Consider the following 21,428-nt stretch of genomic DNA (forward strand, 5'->3'; position numbering starts at 1 on the left):
TGCAAACACGTCACACTGATCTGCAAACACTTTTTTTCTCTTTTTGAGTCATTCTCTGAGATGGGTGCCTTTTGGGTCATACCTTTTTTTTAATATACCTTAAATATTTATATTTCTGGTCATTTCATGTGATAGTGGATTAGTCAACCTTTTAAGAAAATACATTTTCCCACCTCAGGCATGAAATTCTAATCGATATTGAGTGTTTTTTCTCACTAAAAGTTGTTTTGGAGTTCAACCCCATCACAGACCACTTGGACCCTGTTTAAATATGATTTAAAAAGATTTTCAAGCAAATTCTTGTAGAAACTTTTTAATGAGATGTCCCTTGTTGGATATCATTTATTGCATGTATAATTTTATTTTTAAATACTCACCATTTGAATACCAAATCAAGTCATGAAAACTTTATCCAACATTGGTCTTCATATCTTATCACAAAATATGCATTAGCATTAGAATTTAATCAGGCTTTCGTATTTTTTCAGACTGTCCTGTAAATTCTGCACACAGCAAAACAAACATTGAACAATTTGTCTTCTTATCACAAAAATATTAATAAAAAACTATCAAATAACAGGGTTGAACTCAGCATAACGGGGTTGAAAATGATAACAGGGTTGAAGTGATGATCATTATTTCAATATAGCATGGATTTCTTACCTGTAAAATTAATGACATCACATTCAGTAAAATTGTATTTTATTAAAGTTGGCAAAAACAAAAACATTTTAGTAAGTATTTAACATTAAATCAAAAGCATTAAGCATTAATTAATCACAAACATCAATCAATCTTTCCATTTGGTGTTGGTCTCCAAAAGGGCCTCGAAGAGCTCATGTGCATCTTGGCTGTCCCGGCCATGGCTTATTAGCATGTCAGCAGTCTTCAAGGCTGCTCCAACACCATCTGGTGCTCCTTTGCCATGGCAGGCCTCAAAAAAATTCCATGTCCCTGCCTTAATTGCCCTTCTGCTTGTATTGGGTACAAGGCCCATCACTAAAGAAGTGCATCACAGAAACCTCTGGATGTTTTGCCTGCACATAATCCAATACAGGGTTCAGATGCTCCCAAATAGCTGCTGGGCCTTTGTGCTTTATGGAGATATTGTGCTAAAGCAGGTCGATTCTTTACTATTGCCTACAAAAAGAATCCCTGTATGTAGTGACGCCTGTTGATGAGATGATTCAAAGTGCACTGCTTGGATTTCAGAACTGTACTATGTAAATTAGACATTCATCAGTAGCCATGCTCTTTCTCAGCTCACGGTAGCAGGCATACTGTTGCCTAATATTGAATGAATGCTTCTTGAACTTGCTTAGGTGTGTGTGGAACTGCTCAGCAAGTTGCTCCAAACTTAGATTGTTAGTGTACAAACTTACACTCAACAATCTAATCTAAATTAACTCCTTACAAATGACCTTGAGGACCCAGATCTAGGTTGCCCTGGATTTTGATTATCCGGACTTTGTGGAGGGGTGTCGCTATTCCTCAAAGCTTCCCTCTTCTTCTGTCTTTTTTTAGCATCCCTCCACATCTTTCGCTTATGTCATTTAGCTCTGTCACCCAGATCGCTTATTTTTTTCTTTTTCCCTGCCTCTGTGTCTCTTTTCCACCTTTCACGCTCACTCCTGAGATATGTTTCCCTTCTCTCTGCGTCTGCATCTCTTCTTGCTCTGTACTGTCTCTGCCTTTCTGCTGCAGTTTTTGCCATTGGGATGTCTGAAAATATTGAACATAAAATACCATAATTGATTATTTCTAACAGTTCACATCACAATACAACAAGTCTACAATTGAGTAATCTACTAAGAAGTGTCAAACATTCAACCCTGTCACAACGATTCAACCGTGTTATAATAAAAAATGTGACGGGGTTGAAGTTTTTGGCTAACAGTAGCTGTAACTCCATACTTAGCTAAGACAGTAGCATCACATGGCATTTACGACATCATACAAGTTTAATGTTTTGCAAAACTTTTATTTAATTCTTCTTAAACCGATGTTTACTATCATTTAGTCATACAACAGGGGTGAAATGTTGAGCCTGACAATCTTTATCTGACAGTGAAAAACATGAAATATAGGTAAGAAAAGATACTGACACTTGCCTTTCTTTGCAGCATGTTCTTCAAGAGACTTGTGTGTTGTCACTTCCTGGATGTGATGCCACAGGGATTGATCCATTATTTTTATAAGGGGGTAAATAGTATGGCGTGACGGGGTTGAAAACAAACTGGAGGACGTGTATAAATATTGCGATTTCATATATAATTAATGCATTTATATATGTGTGTGTATATTTTAGTTAAAGTAGACCAACATATGATTATATTAGCAGCAACATTTTGGTATTAATTGCAGTTTTTATTTGTTTGATATTCAATGAAAATGTAATGATGGTTAGTGAGGACATGCAAACATGCTTGTTGTCTACTACTTAGGCAACCCATTATCTTTAAATTAAAATGAAAAAAAAAGCAATTGTGTGGCATTATAATGCAAAGGCACCTGGTTCTATTAATTGACAGCGTTAAAATGCATTTTGTGATTTCCTTCAATTGAAAATCTTTGAAGTAAGTTTGGGGGACTTGAAGGGCACCCAATTCTGAGAATCACCCTTTTACATCTTGGAAAGAAGAGGGAAGCTGAGATTAAAGATATATAATAGCAGTTTCTGTTAAAGAAAATGTAAAAAGAAATACCAGGTTTCTGTTGCAGGACTCCAGTTCTAGTTTAGCTCAATCGGAAATTATTTAAGTCATTTTTTAACCTACAAGCTTTTTAACAACAACAAAAAAAGTTTGAAGTTTTAATAGATGCCTCTCACGGTGGCTTAAAATCATTTTTGGCATTTATGTTTCTTTACTGTGCATATACATACAAACACAGGGCATTTGCCTATATAGCAAAAATTAATATCTCAAAAGAATAAGTAGCTTGACCCATTTTCAAACACTAAACATTTTCCAGTAGAAATATCTGGCAATACCTCCTCAATAATGTCTAGTAAGTTTGGAAACACATCAAGATATGGTGGACTCTTTTATGCAGAACCTTTTACTGTAATGTTTTAATCTGTTGGTGCAATTCTCGAATTCAGTTTTAAATCCAGAGACTTTAAAGTTGAGAGACTAAGATTTCATATTTCTTTAATCACTTACATTTTTAGCCCCTAGCAGAGAGGGTAAAACCTTTGGGTAAGCTTGGGGAAAGGATGTGCAACCTTCTTAATTTACAGTATGTCAAGTGCACAATCTTTCATCTGGAGTGTGTCTGTGCACCAGAGCTAATCATGCTAAGCCTCTTGAACCTCTTTGTTTTTACAGCTGTCAACATGTGTACATACTTATTTCAGCAGGGGTCTATTAGCCAAACTTTATTTATCTTGTCAATTTCCATGTTTGCTTTTTACACATGTTATGACTGACCATAGAAAGAACCAGCGCTATTAATACACCATCACATACACATTTTCTCCATTTTGGTAATTTTGGGAATACTGATTTAATTAGAACAAATAAAACAATATCCTCAAAAATTGTTAAATTCAGTAGCACTGTAGAAACTGCACATCACACTTGCTAATCATGCTTAATGTTGCCTGCCTAATTTTCTGCAAACTTTTGAGAGATATGGAATAACTGTTAAAAATAATGGTTAAGCCCTGGTTTTCCCTTGTAGTTGTATTTTACTTAGCCTCCCCCCCCCCATTAAGAATGTATTATACATTATTGCTTGAATGCAACACTTAAATGTGAAGTTTTCTCTTTTTTTGAGCCAGAACCTCATTTCTGAGCCTGTTTAACTGAACAGGAACATCAAACAACTGAACTGCTTAGACAATTTCCACTACAGGCTTGTTAATAAAAAGTGATATCAAGAAGTTCCACATTGCAAACAAGCCACAGTGATGTCTTACAAATGAATCAGAACTACTCTTTCAGTCTTTATAAGTTTCAGGTTTATATTACTGTATATCAAACTGTCAGAATGCATGAAAGTAACTGAGATGATCTCAGGATCTGAGACAAGGATTGTATTAGATTATTCTGGTAATATTTAAAAAAAAAAACCCTTGACACAACACAATTTATTTTTGATTACAGTTACAAGATGATGAAGTAGACTGACGTGTAAAAGAACAGACAAGATAAAGTTTCAACATTTCAGTATAATTCTTTAATCTCTTGACATTTTTGATTTGTGCCTTTAGAGATATTACATATTAATCACTTGGGTTATCTTCACATATATCAGGGAACGCTGATTAACAGATATGTGCAAAAAATGTGACTTTTCAGTTTGCTACACAAGTCAATTGCATACTCTCAGTTGTCACAAGAAAAAAAACATTGCATTTCTCACAAAAAAAAAAAAATCTTTAAAAAATACAGAGGAATATTCTTTTCATATAGAATCATACAGACATTCATGGATTCCGTGGATACGTGATGCTTTTGGTGCTTATCTGATCCCAGACCAACTGTGGAGATATGAAGTCCAACCGGATCCTCTAGACGCTGCAGCCTCTTCTTCACCTGAGTTAAACATTGTGTTAAAAATGCAGGTGTGAAAGAAAAAAGTATTCTATTATTCTTGATCTTCTACCATAAACTTTACATGACCCTAAATACTGATACACAGTTGAGGCAAAAAGGTTTACAAACACATAAGATAAAGGCATTCATAACCAGTTTTTTAGCAAAGAAAATAGCATAATTGTATTACAGTGTAGGTCACTTATTAAGGTATTATCTGCTTTATTTCCACAAGTAGATACTATTTCCACATCAGATTTTCTGGTCAAATATTTATATTTATTTAGTGCCACTTCACAAACCTTTAGTGCCACATGAATTTGAATCAAACTCTTGGTGTAGCCTTTTTCAAGCTTCTCACAATACAAGAATTTATGCTCATTCTTCCTGACAGACGTTCTGTGGCCCACCCTGCTCAGTTTAGTCAACATCTGTGGTGATGCTGATCAGGGGTTTGTCATAGCCACTTGTAGCCATTAAGCCACTGTCTTCAAGTCCCTGTTGCCATAAAATCTGAGCTTTCTGGCTTCAGTATTTCAAGCCAGTCCTTCTTCCACATGACGTTATCCATTTTCTTTCCTCAAACCAAGATGATCAGTGCCTTTTATTGGAAACACCATGCTGCTGCCACCCCCATGGTTCACAAGATTTTTTGCATTCAATGTTTATACAGATTCTTTTGTTACCATCAGTAAATTTAGAAAATTGCTCCTTAAAAGGACCAAACCTGTGAAGGTCCACATCCTTTTTGTCTTATCTTAGTTGCTTTGGACTTCCAGTGCAATCAAACTACACTGGCTCTAAAGATAGGCCCTTTTACACATCGGTGCATTCCAATTGGCCAATTAGGAGCTTCTATAATTCATTAATCAATTTCTGGAATTTCCTGGACCACCAGAATATTCATATAATGAATTAAAGCTAAAATAAATATATCAAAAAATGTTTAAAATTTACTTCTGATGTGAACAAAGTAGGTACAGTAGTGTAACTACCATGCCAAAAGAAATGTGCATGTAAACTATTAGACTCAACTCCACCATAGATTCTTTTTACTATAATGCTTGCAGAATTTCAGTTTAAGAAAGTTATCAAAAAGTTAATGATTGTGAATTATTTTGAAATGTTATGCAACGTTTTATGGACGGTAATTTCTGCATAGTAGCATGGAGTAGTATTATGAATATTTTCACTTTGTGATGAAAAAAATAAGCTTCATGGCTTTGGACAAGCTTAATGTTCGAGATGAGTGATGTAGTTTTGAATGTTAAGGTATTTTTGACAGGTTTAATATATATTACAATAATCACTGAGAATTTGACTGTGTAAATACAGACTCAAGTGGAGAAATCCCACTCATGTCAACATATGAAGAATACAAGTTAGTTTTCACAATCCATTTGCTTAGCTCTTAGGTTTTTTGGGACGACGATCCTGGTTAACACAGAATTACTGGGGTGTATACGGCCATCATAATTTCTTAACTTAAGGCCCTATATTACCAATGAATGTATTTTTTGCTATTTTAATAAACATTAAACCAGAGAAAATAAAATTAGATATTAGACACAGCCACAAAATGTTCCTACCATGTGCAATTGCAGAAAGTTTACTCTTCTCTTCTGGGCTGAGTTGCAGCATTGTGTGTATGACAGGCAGCAGCGACTGCTTCTCACTGCCAGGATGAAGAAAAATAAACTGCAGCAACACATTTTTCAGATACTCCAGGTTTGCAACTGATTTCTCTCGCTCCTGATTTCGTTCCAGACGACGCATCTCACTCTTCAGGAGCTGCAAAAAAAATTTAATCAGATTATTATGTCCATGTGAACATGTCCATTGACAGTATTCTAACAGAACTGACAGAACATGAATGCTATCCTCTAAACAGTACATCCTTTAGTTTGCAAGCACACTAGTGCTGTCCCATAATGTTGCACACATACAGTAAGGGTGTGACAATATTATGACGGCCAGAGTAGCAACATTTTGCTTACATTGATCTGCTCCATGAGGATGGCGTTGGTGGCTTCACTCTCATGTAGCAGGCTGTTCATATGCTCCATGCTGCGTGTAGCTGTATTCAGCTGGTTAGTTAGCTCCTCCTTTGTGGGCTCTACCTGCCACACAAACGGTTCTGCACACAGACATGGAAACAGACATGGAAACACGCACAAACAGGGACACGGACACCCGGATGGACAGCGACACACAGACACCCGAATAGACAGGGACACACCGATGTACAGGGACACACGCAGACAGACACACAAACAGATGCACATGGACACGTACACATCAAAATCAACATAATGATCAAGAAATATTTACATAAGCCATTTATCCAATATTGAAACATATTTTATTAATTTAATATGATATTCCTGTAAAATGATTATGCTCAAAAACTATGCAGTTTTTGAGCATAATCAAATTAAAGGAAGATCATATTAAATTAATAAAATATTTAGAACATTAGCAAGCATTAAAAATATGCTGAAGATAGACATGCTAAACACTTTAAACACGGAGCTTTATTTTGATTATTTACTTCTGTATGTTTTTATTTAGCACATTATTTCTGTTTGCCCATATAACTTTGTCAGAGTAGGCATAACTAATAAAATTATAAAATTCATGGGAAAAATAATAAACATTAACTTCTGAATAACTAAATACCAATGGGTCCATTTATTTATGTCACAATATTGTTAGTGATTTTTCTCATTTTATGTTAATTGCTCTGGCAGCAAAGCACTTTGTAACATTCATGGAAATAAAGCACTATTAAACCGATCTGCATCCTAAACTCACGTTGCTGTAAAACACGTTTAGAAAGGCAACCACCTAGAAAGGGATAAATAAATTCATTTTGACATGAACCCCACACCGTAGCTAAAACTTCAGTATTGTGTACTTTCCAGATAAATTCTAGTGATTCTACATTTAGATGTAAATTATTTCTAAACAAAAAACTACTACTAATAATAATAATTTTAATACTAGCAATTTTATACCTTAAGTTACGATACCTGCAATATTATGTAGCAAAACTCACAACACACACAAGTACTGTAAAAAAAAAGGAGCGATTTGAATTTTAAATAATTTATTTAGACAGCTGTAATAAAATCTGTTCAAACTTGCAATGTAAAAGCATATACTGTGGAAAGAGTTAAATGATACTGGACTACATCTAAGGAATATCAGTGGAATATACATTACCATGTTTGGGGTCAGGTGAAGTGAGGAGCTGCTCCAGACTGGGTGGAGGAGTCCCTGCTGTGGAGATAGACTCTGTTTCTGTTGTCTCCATTCCCTCACCGTCCTCTCGTGCCATGTTTATCTCAAACAAAGGAAGATCTGTAAGCTTCTTGTCTGACTGTAGCTTCTTGCTCTGCTGCTGAGAAACTAAAGCGACAAAAGAGTTTTTTGGAAGACCAGGCATTACATGTATGCCATTTGGTGTGCTGTATCATGAACCTTGTCACATATGCTGAAAACAGGAAATAAAGCAATATCTCAGCAAATAGCTTGATTTCATATTTAGTATTCCTTGGGATCAAGTGTTGATGGTCCCAATGTTCTCTGATGTTCTACCGCATTAAAGGGTGGATAAAAAAGTGTTTGCCCCCTTAATTGCTAATTGTAGCTTTACAATTTATTTCTATTTATTATTGATTTTGATTATTATATATGAAACACCTTTGTTTTATCAATTTTAAGCTTGCAAAAACATAAAATCCAAACAAACAAACAAATAAATAAATGGAGCAACATATCCATTGTTCACTATAAGCCAAAAACTATTGATATACACAAAGATTTTTGACAGATTTGACCAATGCCAAACAGAAACACGGAATAAAAACTGAAAGTGTTCTTACCTGAGGTTGCAGTCTCTTTTTGCAGCTGGAACAGCTGGGTCTCCAGGCTGTTAATCTGGTGCTGCAGGGTCTCTACTGTGCTGCGATGTTCATCCTGAAAGTGGTGCAGCTGCTCACGGAAGCTACTGCGTAATGTTTCTGCTTGTGCCGTTAGCTGAGCTACTGATTGGCTGTGCTCTGACTTTAGCGCTACATTCTCTGAATGCAGTGACAGTAACCTGAGATTGGGGTATTAAAAAAAGAAAGTGGAAGGTGCTGGTTTTACATAGTGGTTTATCTAAGTACCCGTTTGTTATCATAGCAGCAATTATACTGTATATAGGGGCAGCTTTACTGATCAGTGCTCTTAACACAACAGTGAAACTTTTCATTCATTCATTCCTTGGTTATTAAAACCAACATACTTTAATTACCCATTTGGGTAGCAAATCAAATGCAGTGCTTCACCCATTATAGATGGAAATATCCTTGAATTTCACATTCTAGACAGTCTGGATACATGTGAAGTGTTTTTACAAACAAGGCAGAACCTTTAGGATAATAATTGTGATTATCTGCTATGCTTTGATTAGATCTACTGCTTTCAGTTTAACCAAATAAATATATCTTTTTAAAATGTCTATTAATTAATAATCATGCAATATGCATCTTAATTGAGTCAATAAAACCAGCTCCTGTTTACCTCTCTCTCAGTTCAGCCTCTTTAGTGATAGTCTGCTGCAACATTTTGTTGTGACGCTCCAAAAGAGTGTCATATTCCGTCTGAAGCTGCTGCAGCTCGGCATTGCAGCTCTTTGCATTTAGTTGACTTTCTTGCAGTTTGGACCTTAACTGGTCCACTATGGCCTCCATTGTCTCCCTGCAACACACAGAATATCAACTGGTGCTTAAAGTGTTATGAATCATCACAACTGCTTTCAATAAACAAGAATCAATTATTTAAATCTGTTAGTAAATTAGATGATTTTTAACAGCTTCACTTAAATTGAAGGCACAAGATTACAAAAGTACCCATAATGTCCAGTTCATAATTATTTAAAAAGTGATACAATTTTAAGAATTCTGCCTCTGTACAGCACTATAATGGATTTGAAATTCATCAATCAAGATGTGATATAAATGTACACATTCAGATTTAATGAAATAATTCAACCTTAATTACAGCCATTTATTACAGAGTCCTTCCATTATCTCATGCACATAGTTAGCCCAATTGACTGGTAAGCAGTTTAAAGGCCAGATGTGGCTTATTTCTTCATTATTTCATGAGAATATTTTTTATTCTATTTATTTCATGAGATCCCATAAACAAATAGGTAATACAAGTATAGGAACGCTTAAGGGGCTTTTTACACCTGGTCACTTCATGCGTTTTCTGTGATCCGATAGCTATCCAATCGTAAAAAGCCCTCCAAAACGGTATCGAGACGGATATAAATCCGATCGCTCAAACCACTTCAGGAGGTGGTCTGGGACGCATTTCAGATGAAACTGGACAGGTGTAAATGCATGTGGTTGTTCAAGCATACGTCAGCACTATGCTCCTCACAAACAGAAGTACGTCACTCGCAGGTGACCCGCGAGTCGTGCATCGCGCCAGAAACAAACATGTTTTCCCACCAGCGCTGGCTCCGATCTTTCACCCAGGTGTCTCGTTTGGTCTTAAAATGCACTGCTGCCGCCAGCGAAATGCAGCAAACAGTAAATGCTGTTTTTTGTAGCAACCGCATACACCAAAGTGTGTTCCATTTCAATTACCCCGGAAATTAGGTAAAATATATTAGCATTTTGGGCGGGAGTAGAAAGATCGGATTGATATCCGATTCGCCAAGACGCATTTATGTGGCCTAATGTAAATTGAACAGTTTTAACAAAATCGGTGTAAAAAGGCCCTTACCTGTTCGGAAAAAAAATCACTATCACTAAAAAGTTTTTGCCCCCCCTTAACTGCTAATTTCAGCTTTATTTCCATTTATTATTTTGTTCACTGGATTATTGGATTAAGTGGAACAATACTATATCATTTATTTTAAAACAACAACAACAACAACAACAAAATAACAAAAACAAATGCTGATTCAGTAAGTAACAGAAGAAAATCTCACCTGTCCTGTTTGGAACAATCATTATCGTCTTGAGTAGTGCTCTTACTTTTCTGCTGCTTAAGCACATTATGAACTCGCACCTTGTAACTCTCAAACTCTGCCGTTGTGGACTCCAATTCAGCCTGCAAATTTACACACAAGTATATAAACTTTTTTTTTTCTAAATTAAAACACACATTTACACATTACACATGTCTTATATGCATCACAAACTACATAATCAGGGCTAAAATTTATTAGAAATGAACAATGTAAAAGCATGAACTATACTGACATGGAAGCCTAAATCATCTTAGCTTTCCAAGTTGATTCTCTGAAATCCACAATTTATTGATTTGTTAAGAAGTGTCTGGAATTTGTTAAATGTCTGGAAGTCAGTTACGTCTTAAAAGACCTTTATAGTCAGATATAATACTTGGAGTAATAATGCAATAAAGGTTATTGTTCACTGCATAATTTGGGCCATATTCAGAGTTAAGCATGCACAGTATTTAATAAAGAAATATGCTCACTCAGCATATCCTTTACACTGTTAGTTTGTCTTCTTTACAGGAGAGAAGATCAAATTAACAGAAGTAAAAGTGTGATAAGAGAGATAAACCAGATTTTTTGTTAAACTGATTCTTTTCAAAGTATATTGCATTACACACACACACATCCACACACACACATCCACACACACACACACACACAATTAAATTTATTTGTAATAGTGCATTTATCAATTCACATTGTCTCAAAGTAGCTTTACAGAAGTATAGAAATTGAATTAAAAAAAGTTTAAAATTAAGTTACTATATCTTATCCATAATTAGCAAACCAGAGGTGACCGTGGCAAGAAAAACTTCCTGACATGATAGGAAAAAACCTTAAGCTCAGAACTGAGCTCGGAACCAAGCTAGTAGGAAACAGTGCTTTTTTTTATTGTGATTCAACAAAGCATTTGAAACAAACAAACAAACAAATGAATAAAAAAAAAATAAAAAAAAAAGAAACTGGCATGGACAAAAATGATGGTACCCTTAACTAAATATTTTGTTGCACAACCTTTTGAGGCAATCACTGCAGTCAAGTGATTTCTCTAACACTCAATGAGACTTCTGCACCCATCCACTTGTATTTTGTCCCACTCCTTATGAGCAAACTGCTCCAGCTGTCTCAAGCTTGAAATGTGCCTCTCCAGACTGCATGCTGCAGCTCTTTCAACAGATCAATAGCATTTAGATCAGGACACATATTCAGAATGGTCCAATGTTTTGTTCTTAGCCATTCTTGGGTGTTTTTCGCTGTGTGGCACATTTCGCACCAAAATGCCTTGGCAATCTTGGGATTTCGTTGTATCCTATAGAGAATCAAACACCCTGTGGCAGATTCAAAGTAGCCCCAGAACATAACTAAGCCTCCTCCATATTACAGTAGACAGAGTGTTCTTTCCTTTTAAACCTCATTTTTGCATCTGTGATCAAAAGCTCCAGTTTTGTATTATCTAGCCAAAGGACATTCTCCAAGAAGCTTTGTGGCTTGTCATTATGCATTTTGGCAAACTCTAGTGTCACTTTATGATTTGCTTTCAACAGCGGAGTCCTCCTCAGTGTTCCATTACATACATTACATAACGGTAGTAGCTGTTACAATATTTATGTACTTGAAAATTTCACAAATGGAGTTTAAATAGTCTGTGTACATTTTACTCGTTTGATATCTTATTTATGGCCGTTGCCAGCTATAATTTTCTCTTATTAAATAATAAAATTTGAAGCTCTTAGTCATACAAAAACTGTTGAAACAAAAACTGTTGAAATGCTGGGTGGCTAGTGTAAGGAAGGCCAGAGGAGAGAGTGCGTAAACCTGACTGCAAGATGTTTTCTAACAACAGACGCTTAGCGTCATCATTAATGCGCTTGTCTCCTGTATCGGACCTGCAATGGTCATGTTGGTTTGAGGCCTGCTCGGAGCTGGTTGAGTAAGATTAGTTAGTCTTATCATTTTGGAAAACCACTAGCCACAGTATGAAGCCCTGTATACAAGTTTACCATTTGTTAACTTTATTATTCCTTATATTTATTAAAGTTTAATGATTTTATAGCATTTATTGGTAATGTTAAGTGTAAATAGTAGTTCTATGATATTGGTACTTATAAATAGTGGCAGATACTGTTTGAACCTCAGTATCATTGTGCATTAAACCTTATGCAATTATAACAGAGTGTAAATCATTATATTTATAAAAAAGGATGATCATTATTATTGACATAAAGCCCTACACCTACCCTATAACATAACCCTAAACACAAACTTATAAATAAAACTTAATTTTAAGTTTTAAATTAATTTTATTGAAAACAAATGCCTTCATGATCTGATATGTGATGGAAAAGTGTAAAAAAGCTATTTTGGCAGAAGTTAATAAATAGTACAATAAAATAGTTAATAAATAGTAAAATAAACCTGGGTCAATAGTACACGCTCATCATCTCATGCCACTGGGGCCACTGTTTGCTCAGCAGTTTCATGCTTGACTTCCTTTTTTTTTTTTTTTTTTAATATAATTGATATTGTTACGTTTTGTAAAGTCTTATAATAGACTGAATAGGGGCTAGGAATTCTACAATAGAAAGCATTAATTATCCTCTAAATAAAATCACATAGCATAATTTTTAAATAATTTCAGAAAGTCAGAAAGATTTAGATACATCACTCAAGTTTGAGAGTTAGATACATGGCGAGACAAACTACACCTAAAGCCGCACAGAGTGAATCTTCCACTTCACACCTCTGTGAATGAGATGAGCAGAGATGGACTCAAACACATCAAACAGAAACTGAAATGTTTACAAGGTCACAGCAGTTTTCAGCAAACAGGAACAGTTTATTGCTCATTTTTTCCTTACATTTTAATTTAGAAAGAATGTGGCAGATGAGTAGAATAATCTTCTTAATAATGTTTTGTGAATTCTGATCATAACTTAACACATTTGAGTATGAGATTTTTACGTTACGTTTACCATACGTTACTCGTTAATGGATCATCGCATAACTAGATTATCTACAACCCATTCTCACATATTTCTATGCCCCCTTAGACTCCTTGACTGGATAAATACAGTCCATCCACATGTTGCACCAAATGACTAATTTCAACAAACTTCATTCCCAAGACAACAGAAAGATGAGATATGCTGGAAAGTCCACTCGTGAAATACACCGGTATTTCTGAATTCCATTGATGTACACACAATAGAGCACCATAAGAAGACATTACAAACATAAACCTCACAAAATGAATGAGTACGTTATTCCCTACAAGATGCTACCACACATGTTACAATGTATTATATTTGTTATGCCTAAATTGTCAAATATTTATTTCATGTTTTGCACTTTTCATGGCAATAGAGAATATTATTAGGCAAAATGATGAAATTTCCTCAAGGTCAGCAAAAAAGCAGCTATGGCATAACAATGGAGTGGACATTAGTGAGTGGATCTATATGTACTGTAGGATCAGGAAAAACTTAGGAGGAGGCATAGAAAAACTCAACACTGTCCCATGAATGGAGACAAAAATAAAGAGAAACATCTCCAACAAGCCCTAAAATGGATCGTCGTGAAGGAGTTGTTACACAATGTAATTTTCACTGTGAAACAACAGTGGCTTTGGGTCGTTTTGCACCCATGTCATTTCATAAGAAAGGAAGACGCATGTTCAAAACCAAAGCCGAAACATCCTCTGAAAGTTCATCTTTGGTGAGCAATATTCAGACTGGGACTGGGTACTATTGCAATCTTTAAGGTGATTATGGGCCAATCTTTTTTGAAGATGCTATAATAAAAGAAACCGCAGCCCCATACATTACTGAAATCTTCAGAGTCAGAGTTTTTTCAAAGACAATGATCCGAAGCACACTGACGTGACATGAAGTGGCATAACATACGGCTAAATATGGTGACCCATACTCAGAATTCATTCTCTGTATTTAACCCATCCAAAGTCCACACACACACACACAGCAGTGAACACACACACACACCATGAACACACGCCCGGAGCAGTGGGCAGCCATTTATGCTGCGGTGCCCGGGGAGCACTTAGGGGGTTCGTTGCCTTGCTCAAGGGCACCTCAGTTGTGGCTGGCCCGAGACTCGAACCCACAACATTAGGGTGAGGAGTCAAACTCTCTAACCATTAGGCCACGACTTCCCCCCAGGATTTTTGCATATTATGAGCCTGGGGTCAGAGCGCAGGGTCAGCCATTGTGCGGCACCCCTGGAGCAGGTTAAGGGCCTTGCTCAAGGACCCGATGAAGATGTCGCAGTAGATTGTGGGCTTGAACCCCCGACCTTCTGATTAGGAACCCAGCACCTGGACCTTGAGCAAGCTCGTTGCTGCAGAGGGTATTAACTTGGTGAAGATTTTACCAGAATCCCCAGACATGAATACCATTGAGATGGTGTGCCATGCTCTGAAAAACTATATCCAAAAAGAAGCAAAACCAACCACACAATCTGACTTAGTTGCTGCCATACATACATTCTGGTTTGAGGAAATTACACAATCTGCTTGCAACAAATATATAATTATCGTATGTTGTATAAAGTTCTCCCTGCTGTGATTAAGAATCAGGGTGGACACACGGGAATGTACTAGAATACTGTACAGTGCATAAACCTAAGTGTAATGATATAAAAAAAGTTTAAATGCCATGAAATAAAAAGGCTTTGTTTTATTTGATTGGTTGTATTCTTTAAGGTCTCTGTACATTTTCTTCATTTATCTATTTAATAATTTATACTCTGTTATCATTGCATAATGTTTAATGTACAACAGTCCTGAGGTGCAAACAGTATCTGCACTATTTATAAGTACCAATAGCATACAGCATAACTACTGTTTACAATTAATATTACCAATAAATACTATAAAATCATTACATTTTAATAAATATAAAGAATAGTAAAGTTAACAAATTATAAACTTATAACTGTAAACAGGGCTTGATACTGTGGCTAGTGGTTATTAATGATCGGACTAACTAATCCTACTCGACCAGCTCCAAGCTGTACTGTACACTTTACATTGTAGCACAGTGTCATTTCTTCAGTGTTGTTACATGAAAAAATTGTAATAAAATATTTACAAAAATGTGAGGGGTGTACTTACTTCTGTGAGATACTGTATCCCTAACATCTATCCCAAATGAGCAAGCCGGAGGCAACGGAGTCAAGGAAATTCTCGAAATCCTCATTTAGATGATACTGGACAGTAAATAATGTAAATGTAAATAATTTCCTTTCAACGGTTTGTAGTTAAGTGGAATTTGAATAACACGTGCAACTGTACTCGCAGGAATAGCAAGCTGCATGGAGATGGTCTTATAGCCTTTACCTTTAGCATGCTCCTAACCCTCCTTCTAATCTCCGGAGACAACTCCCCTTAGCTTTTTGTGGTCCATGTTCAGTGTGGTGCACACCATGATACCAAACAGCACATTGACGACTTTTCACCCTTTAAATAGGCAGACTGACCGATTACATGTTTGAAGACAGCTGCAATGCTAATTACAGGGCACACTTTACTGTCCATGACCATGTCCCTATGGTCAAATTATTTTCAATCTTTTCTAGGGGAACAATCATTTTTGTCCAGGCCAGCTTCATTAGTTTGTTATTTAAACACTTCTTTGAACCACAATTCAAAAGCAATGTCTGATTTTCATTAGACAATTTCCGGTAAATTTATTTTCAGTAATATTTTCTTTTATTATAACTTTTGTTAGTTTCAAATTTTTCCGTGACCATTGTGAGTTTTTCCATTCTTTAAAGGAAGGGTACTAACAAATTTGTCCAAATGTATAGTCAATTCAATCTTGTACAGAAATGTGATATTTATAAAGGCATTCCAAATTGTTCCAGAGACCTTTGTTCAAATCACTGTGTATTAGAATAGCTCAGTATTGCAGGTAAAATGTATGAAGGGTTTAGATACCTTTGTGGAGCTCAAATCATTCTGTAAAGCGGTTACTTGGTACTGATAGGAAGTGACCGACTTCTGATATTGATCGCTCACTGACTTTAGCTGCTCCTGAAGCCTGTGCCGGTCTGCAGTCAGTTCACTACACTGAATCTATGACATAAAACATTCACACTCAGTCACTTACAAGAAAGTGAAAAGAACACATTTGAATACCCCTGTTAAAGCTGCGGGTTTTTGTGATGCAAAAAAAATTAACCGATTTAACCTAGGAAATGAAATTGTAAAAGGATTTTGTCAAATAATTGAGTTAGAATGTCTTTTGGTGTATGTCGACTGTTTGACCCACAAACGTCCATTCCCCATACACGTTAAAGGGAGAGCAAATGAAAACTAACAAAAACAGAAGGATTGGTCATTCATTCTACTTTCCTTAAAAAATGATTGTTTTTTTGTATCATTGTATGTTTCATTTCTAGATAGTATCATTTAAATGTCACAATTACATGTTGAATGGCTGGAATCAAAGACACAGCAACATGGGAACTAAAACAGAGAATTATGGCACACAATTATGCAGAAAAATGTTAATTAATGCTAATTACATACAGTATGTGCCACTAGAGTGCCACATTTTTCCGTATTTATCTAAATTATGCTAGAAAACGAAATATATATTTTTACCTTGTAAATTTCCAGCTGCTGTTGAATTTCCTCTAATTCCGCTTTCAGAGAAGACTGCAGGATCATCTGAGATGCTTCCTGAAAATCAAACAGTTGGAAAAAAATAATCTGAGGTTTTTCAGGAGACAATTTTAGGGACTAACGGATGACTGATACAATATGTAGATTTAAACGGAAATCTATATTGTTGTGTTTAGTGTTAAAATCAACAACATGATTATATACAAGCCTTAGCCTGAGCCATTTTCCTCAGTGAAAAAGAGCAAAGACTTTGCTATGCTAACACCCTGTCAGACAAACGCTGTGATGGCAAAGTAGTCCAGCGGAAATAGGCCTATCTTATGCATTTCTCAATAAAAACTTATACCCTGTACAGACCAATTTCAGTTAATTATACTGAGTGAGGTGAATACTGACCTAAACAATAAATGTGATCAGGTGAAGATGGAAAACAAATCATGCAGTAAACCTCACAGACCTAATGTGGTTAAGCACATGGTACTCACTGCCTTTTTGGCTTCTGCCAAATCCTTCTTAGTTTTCACCAGCAGCTGTTTAACTTTTGCAGTCTTTTCCTCTCCGATGTCCACAAGTGACTTTAATGATTCTAGAGTAAAAAAATGTTTAGTTTCTCCAACTGAACATAACCAGTGCATTACCAACAGTTCTAGAAAACATCGGCACTTTGTACATTTAATTTTATCCCTATAGACAACCCAGTCACTGGGGTTGCATAAGCCAGTGTGACTTTATTGCCGGTCCCAAGCCCGGATAGATGGAGAGGGTTGTGTCAGGAATAGCATGCTGTGTAAAACCTATGCCAAATCAATTATGTGGATCATAAGCCAGAATTCCATAAACCGTATTGGATCAGTCAAGGCCCAGGTTACCAACGACTGCCACAGGTACTGATGGCCAGTAGGGTTCTTGTGGAAACAGTGCTACTGTTGGATGATAGCAAAGAAGGGGAAGACATATCCAGAGGCAGTGAGAGAGGAGGAAGTGTAGGAGAGTGGAGGGGAATCAGAGAAAGGTGTACAAGAGACCAGTTGGAAGGGGAGTAAGGCTAGGAGTATTGGAGGTGGGTTCAAACTGTTCTACCATGGTGTAGATAGGAAAAGATTCGGTGTAGAGCTATTCCTGAAAGAACAGTATATTAGGAGTGTTGCAGAAGTGAAGAGAGTGTCTGACATGATGATTATGAAGCTGGAAATTTAAGGGGTAATGGACAAAATGTCATAAATGCCACACAAGTTGTGGGTGTGAGTTAGATCAGACAGGAGTATAGACTATGATGTTCACGGACGACATTGTGATGTGTAGTAAGAGTAAAAGAAGTTGAGATGAGTCTGGAGAGGTGGAGGTATGCACTAGAAAGAAGAGGAATTCATTCAGTAGGAACAAGACAGAGCACATGCACTTATGTTGGACAGATGACTGCAAGTATTTAAACTCCTCTACCTTCCTCAGCTCTACTTTTTAACCGCACCATTTCACTCTTATTTACGTGCATTTACTCTGTGTTGTTCCTACTGAATGAATTCCTCTTCTTTCAAAAAAATTTAACTTGAATATTTAATTCACCCAGATTTAATATGGGATTTAAGTGTTCAATTAATTATATAAACTGGAACTATACATCATGATTCATTTATGAGGGTCCAATTCTAACCTTGTTCAAAAATGAAATAGCATAATATGATCAGCATATAAAAGAATTAAAAGATTATTAGATATTTTTAAAATACACAATATGACAAATCCCAATCACTATTTTTTTAACCTTGAATTTGGTAACTGAATTTGCAATGGTGAAACTTGCTGTTCTAATCTTTGGTCATGTGTAATAATGGGAGGAACAGGTTAATGGTTAGTGAACATGGGGGCATGGGCTTAATAGACACAGGTCATTGAAAAAATTGTTATCAGCTCCCTAGTTATTGTGAGGTTGTATAGGTCTATGTGCTATTTTCATTTACTTTCATTTGGTGCATGACTGAAAGTCATGATTTGATTGATCAAATCTGCAACAGTATCATCGATCACATTCCTACTAAATCTGTTGAAATCAGGTTGTCCATGTTTGTGTTTGCAATATAGGTTGCACGTGGTGTTTTGTCAAAACAAATATGAAAACACTTGCCTATTTCCTGGTTTAGATTCTCCTCCCTCTCTCTCTGAGCCTGAGTTAGTCTTTCCTGCTCTATTAGCAGTCTGTCCTTGTCAGAAAGCTGCAGGTTGAGATTTTTGACCAGCCGCTCATAATCTGCCATCTCCATGTCCAACAAAGTGCTCTGCTGGGCACCCTAAATAAAAGAGAAAAAACCCAGGCTTAAATATTATATAATAAAAAAAGGTTATATATAATAAAATATATATAAGAAGCAAAATAACAAATCAAAAATAAATTTATCATCTACACAAGCAGCACTGCATATACAGTATTATATGCATTCGAAAGATGTGCAATGATAAGTCCTGGCCAAATATACTGGGGCAAACTGCCTCATGTGTGTGCTCTTTATTTTTGCAATGGTCTATAATTTTTTTTTTTTAATCTTTTATCTATTGCACTACCGTGATTCACTTAAAGACTTTTGTCATGGCCTTCTTAACCTGTCCCTGGGTCTTTTTGACCCCGCTGGAAGAATTTAATGTGTCATAACTTTGGTTTTCTTCCACATATTTGCCTGAAATTTACCAGGATTGTTCCAAATTATGAACTTTGCAAGCAAAATTAATTTTTCTACGAAATCTATTTTCGTTGAACTATGTGTTCAGAACAGTATATACTATGCGTTCGTGATCCTCTTGGGTCATTTTGACCCAGCCACATTTAGTGGGGCTATATAGTAGATCACACTTTTGCCCTTTTGAGCGCAATGAACAGACATACAGACACAAAAATGCACATATAAAATGTCCACTAACACACGCACCCAAAACACTCACTCACACACATGCACACACAAATTGAGCAATGCATTTCATTAGGCCTCCAGAAAAGAAAAAAAAGCCAAACATTTATAAATATTTCACACTTTTGATATGCCTTCGCCTAGCAGTGGGCAAAATATTATCTACCGAAATGATGCTACACACACACGCGCACACACACAGCCAAACACTGTTCAAAGCACTGGGCATTGCAATCAGTTGGCCTCCAGACAAAACAAAAGCTACACATTTGTAAACATTTCTCACACACACACACACACACACACACACACACACACACACACACACACACACACACACACACTAGGCATAGCAATTCATTAGGCCTCCAGAAAAAACAAAAGCTACTCATTTGTAAATATTTCACACTTGTTAGATGCATTTGTCCAGCTGGGGCAAAATCTGATCTACCAACAAGCTTCACACACACACATGCGCGCGCACACACACACATGCACACACACATTGGGTATTGCATTTCATTAGGCCTCTAGAAAAAAAGCTACACATTTGTAAATATTTCTCACTTTTGATATACACTTTTGTGCCTCTATAGTGAAAATAATTCAAAATTTCTGTTTTTTTTAACTAGAAAATGAGGCATTTTTGTATATAAATAAGGTTTATTATACCAAATATAGATATTTATATAGCAAAATATATGTTAATATGTTGGAAACAAGTTAGACTAAAAAGGTAAAAAAAAAAAGGCTGTCATATATAGTTAATTTTTTATAAGCAGTCAAATCAGACAAGGTCAAGTTATGGGGTCAGAATTGTTTCGTTATTCTGAATAAATACACTATGATCCACAAATAAATATAAAGAGTTTCACAAATATTTTTACAAATTTCACAAAAAGAAATGAAATTCACAAATAAATAAATAAACAAGAATCCACTACTCCAGCCAATCGGACAACGGTCTCAGGGCGCTGACCAATCGTGGCACGGTCTACCTCAAACCAATCGCGTTCTGATTTACTCGCACTATCACAGTGATGACAAAAAAAAAAAACAAATAAAAAACATTTGTCGCAGATTCGAGCCCAATCTGGTAACCCTGTATGGATTGTAGCCAGCACTAAGGGTTAGTTCAATTCTGCTTTCTTTGGAAACGATTTCAGCATCATCAATGGGTCCAGGGGTAGTGTGAAGAGCGAGTAAATCAGAACGTGATTGGCTGGAGTAGACGGTGGGCGGAGTCCACCTATTTGTGGATTCTTGTGCATGTCTTGACGTTAGAAATGTTTCAAATCCACAAATGCACAGAACGCAATCCA

At 36.1% G+C, this 21,428-nt stretch overlaps 1 protein-coding gene across 2 annotated transcripts in view; it reads right to left on the reverse strand.

The window, feature by feature from the left end:
- Positions 1 to 4,167: 4,167 nt before the first annotated feature.
- The window catches only part of LOC113647318 (GRIP and coiled-coil domain-containing protein 2), a 29,120-nt gene continuing 11,859 nt past the window's right edge, over positions 4,168 to 21,428 (reverse strand). For both annotated transcript variants that reach the window (XM_027154009.2, XM_047815266.1), the window contains exons 13-23: positions 19,332 to 19,494; positions 17,695 to 17,795; positions 17,189 to 17,266; positions 16,520 to 16,657; positions 10,534 to 10,655; positions 9,111 to 9,287; positions 8,429 to 8,646; positions 7,767 to 7,952; positions 6,539 to 6,678; positions 6,131 to 6,332; positions 4,168 to 4,541 (exon numbers count right to left, since the gene is read on the reverse strand). In XM_027154009.2, coding sequence (XP_027009810.1) covers positions 4,468 to 4,541; positions 6,131 to 6,332; positions 6,539 to 6,678; positions 7,767 to 7,952; positions 8,429 to 8,646; positions 9,111 to 9,287; positions 10,534 to 10,655; positions 16,520 to 16,657; positions 17,189 to 17,266; positions 17,695 to 17,795; positions 19,332 to 19,494 — 1,599 coding nt within the window. In that variant the 3' untranslated portion in view covers positions 4,168 to 4,467. The remainder of the gene's footprint in view (positions 4,542 to 6,130; positions 6,333 to 6,538; positions 6,679 to 7,766; positions 7,953 to 8,428; positions 8,647 to 9,110; positions 9,288 to 10,533; positions 10,656 to 16,519; positions 16,658 to 17,188; positions 17,267 to 17,694; positions 17,796 to 19,331; positions 19,495 to 21,428) is intronic.

Source organism: Tachysurus fulvidraco, chromosome 6 (genome assembly GCF_022655615.1).
Source record: "Tachysurus fulvidraco isolate hzauxx_2018 chromosome 6, HZAU_PFXX_2.0, whole genome shotgun sequence".
NCBI lineage: Eukaryota > Metazoa > Chordata > Actinopteri > Siluriformes > Bagridae > Tachysurus > Tachysurus fulvidraco.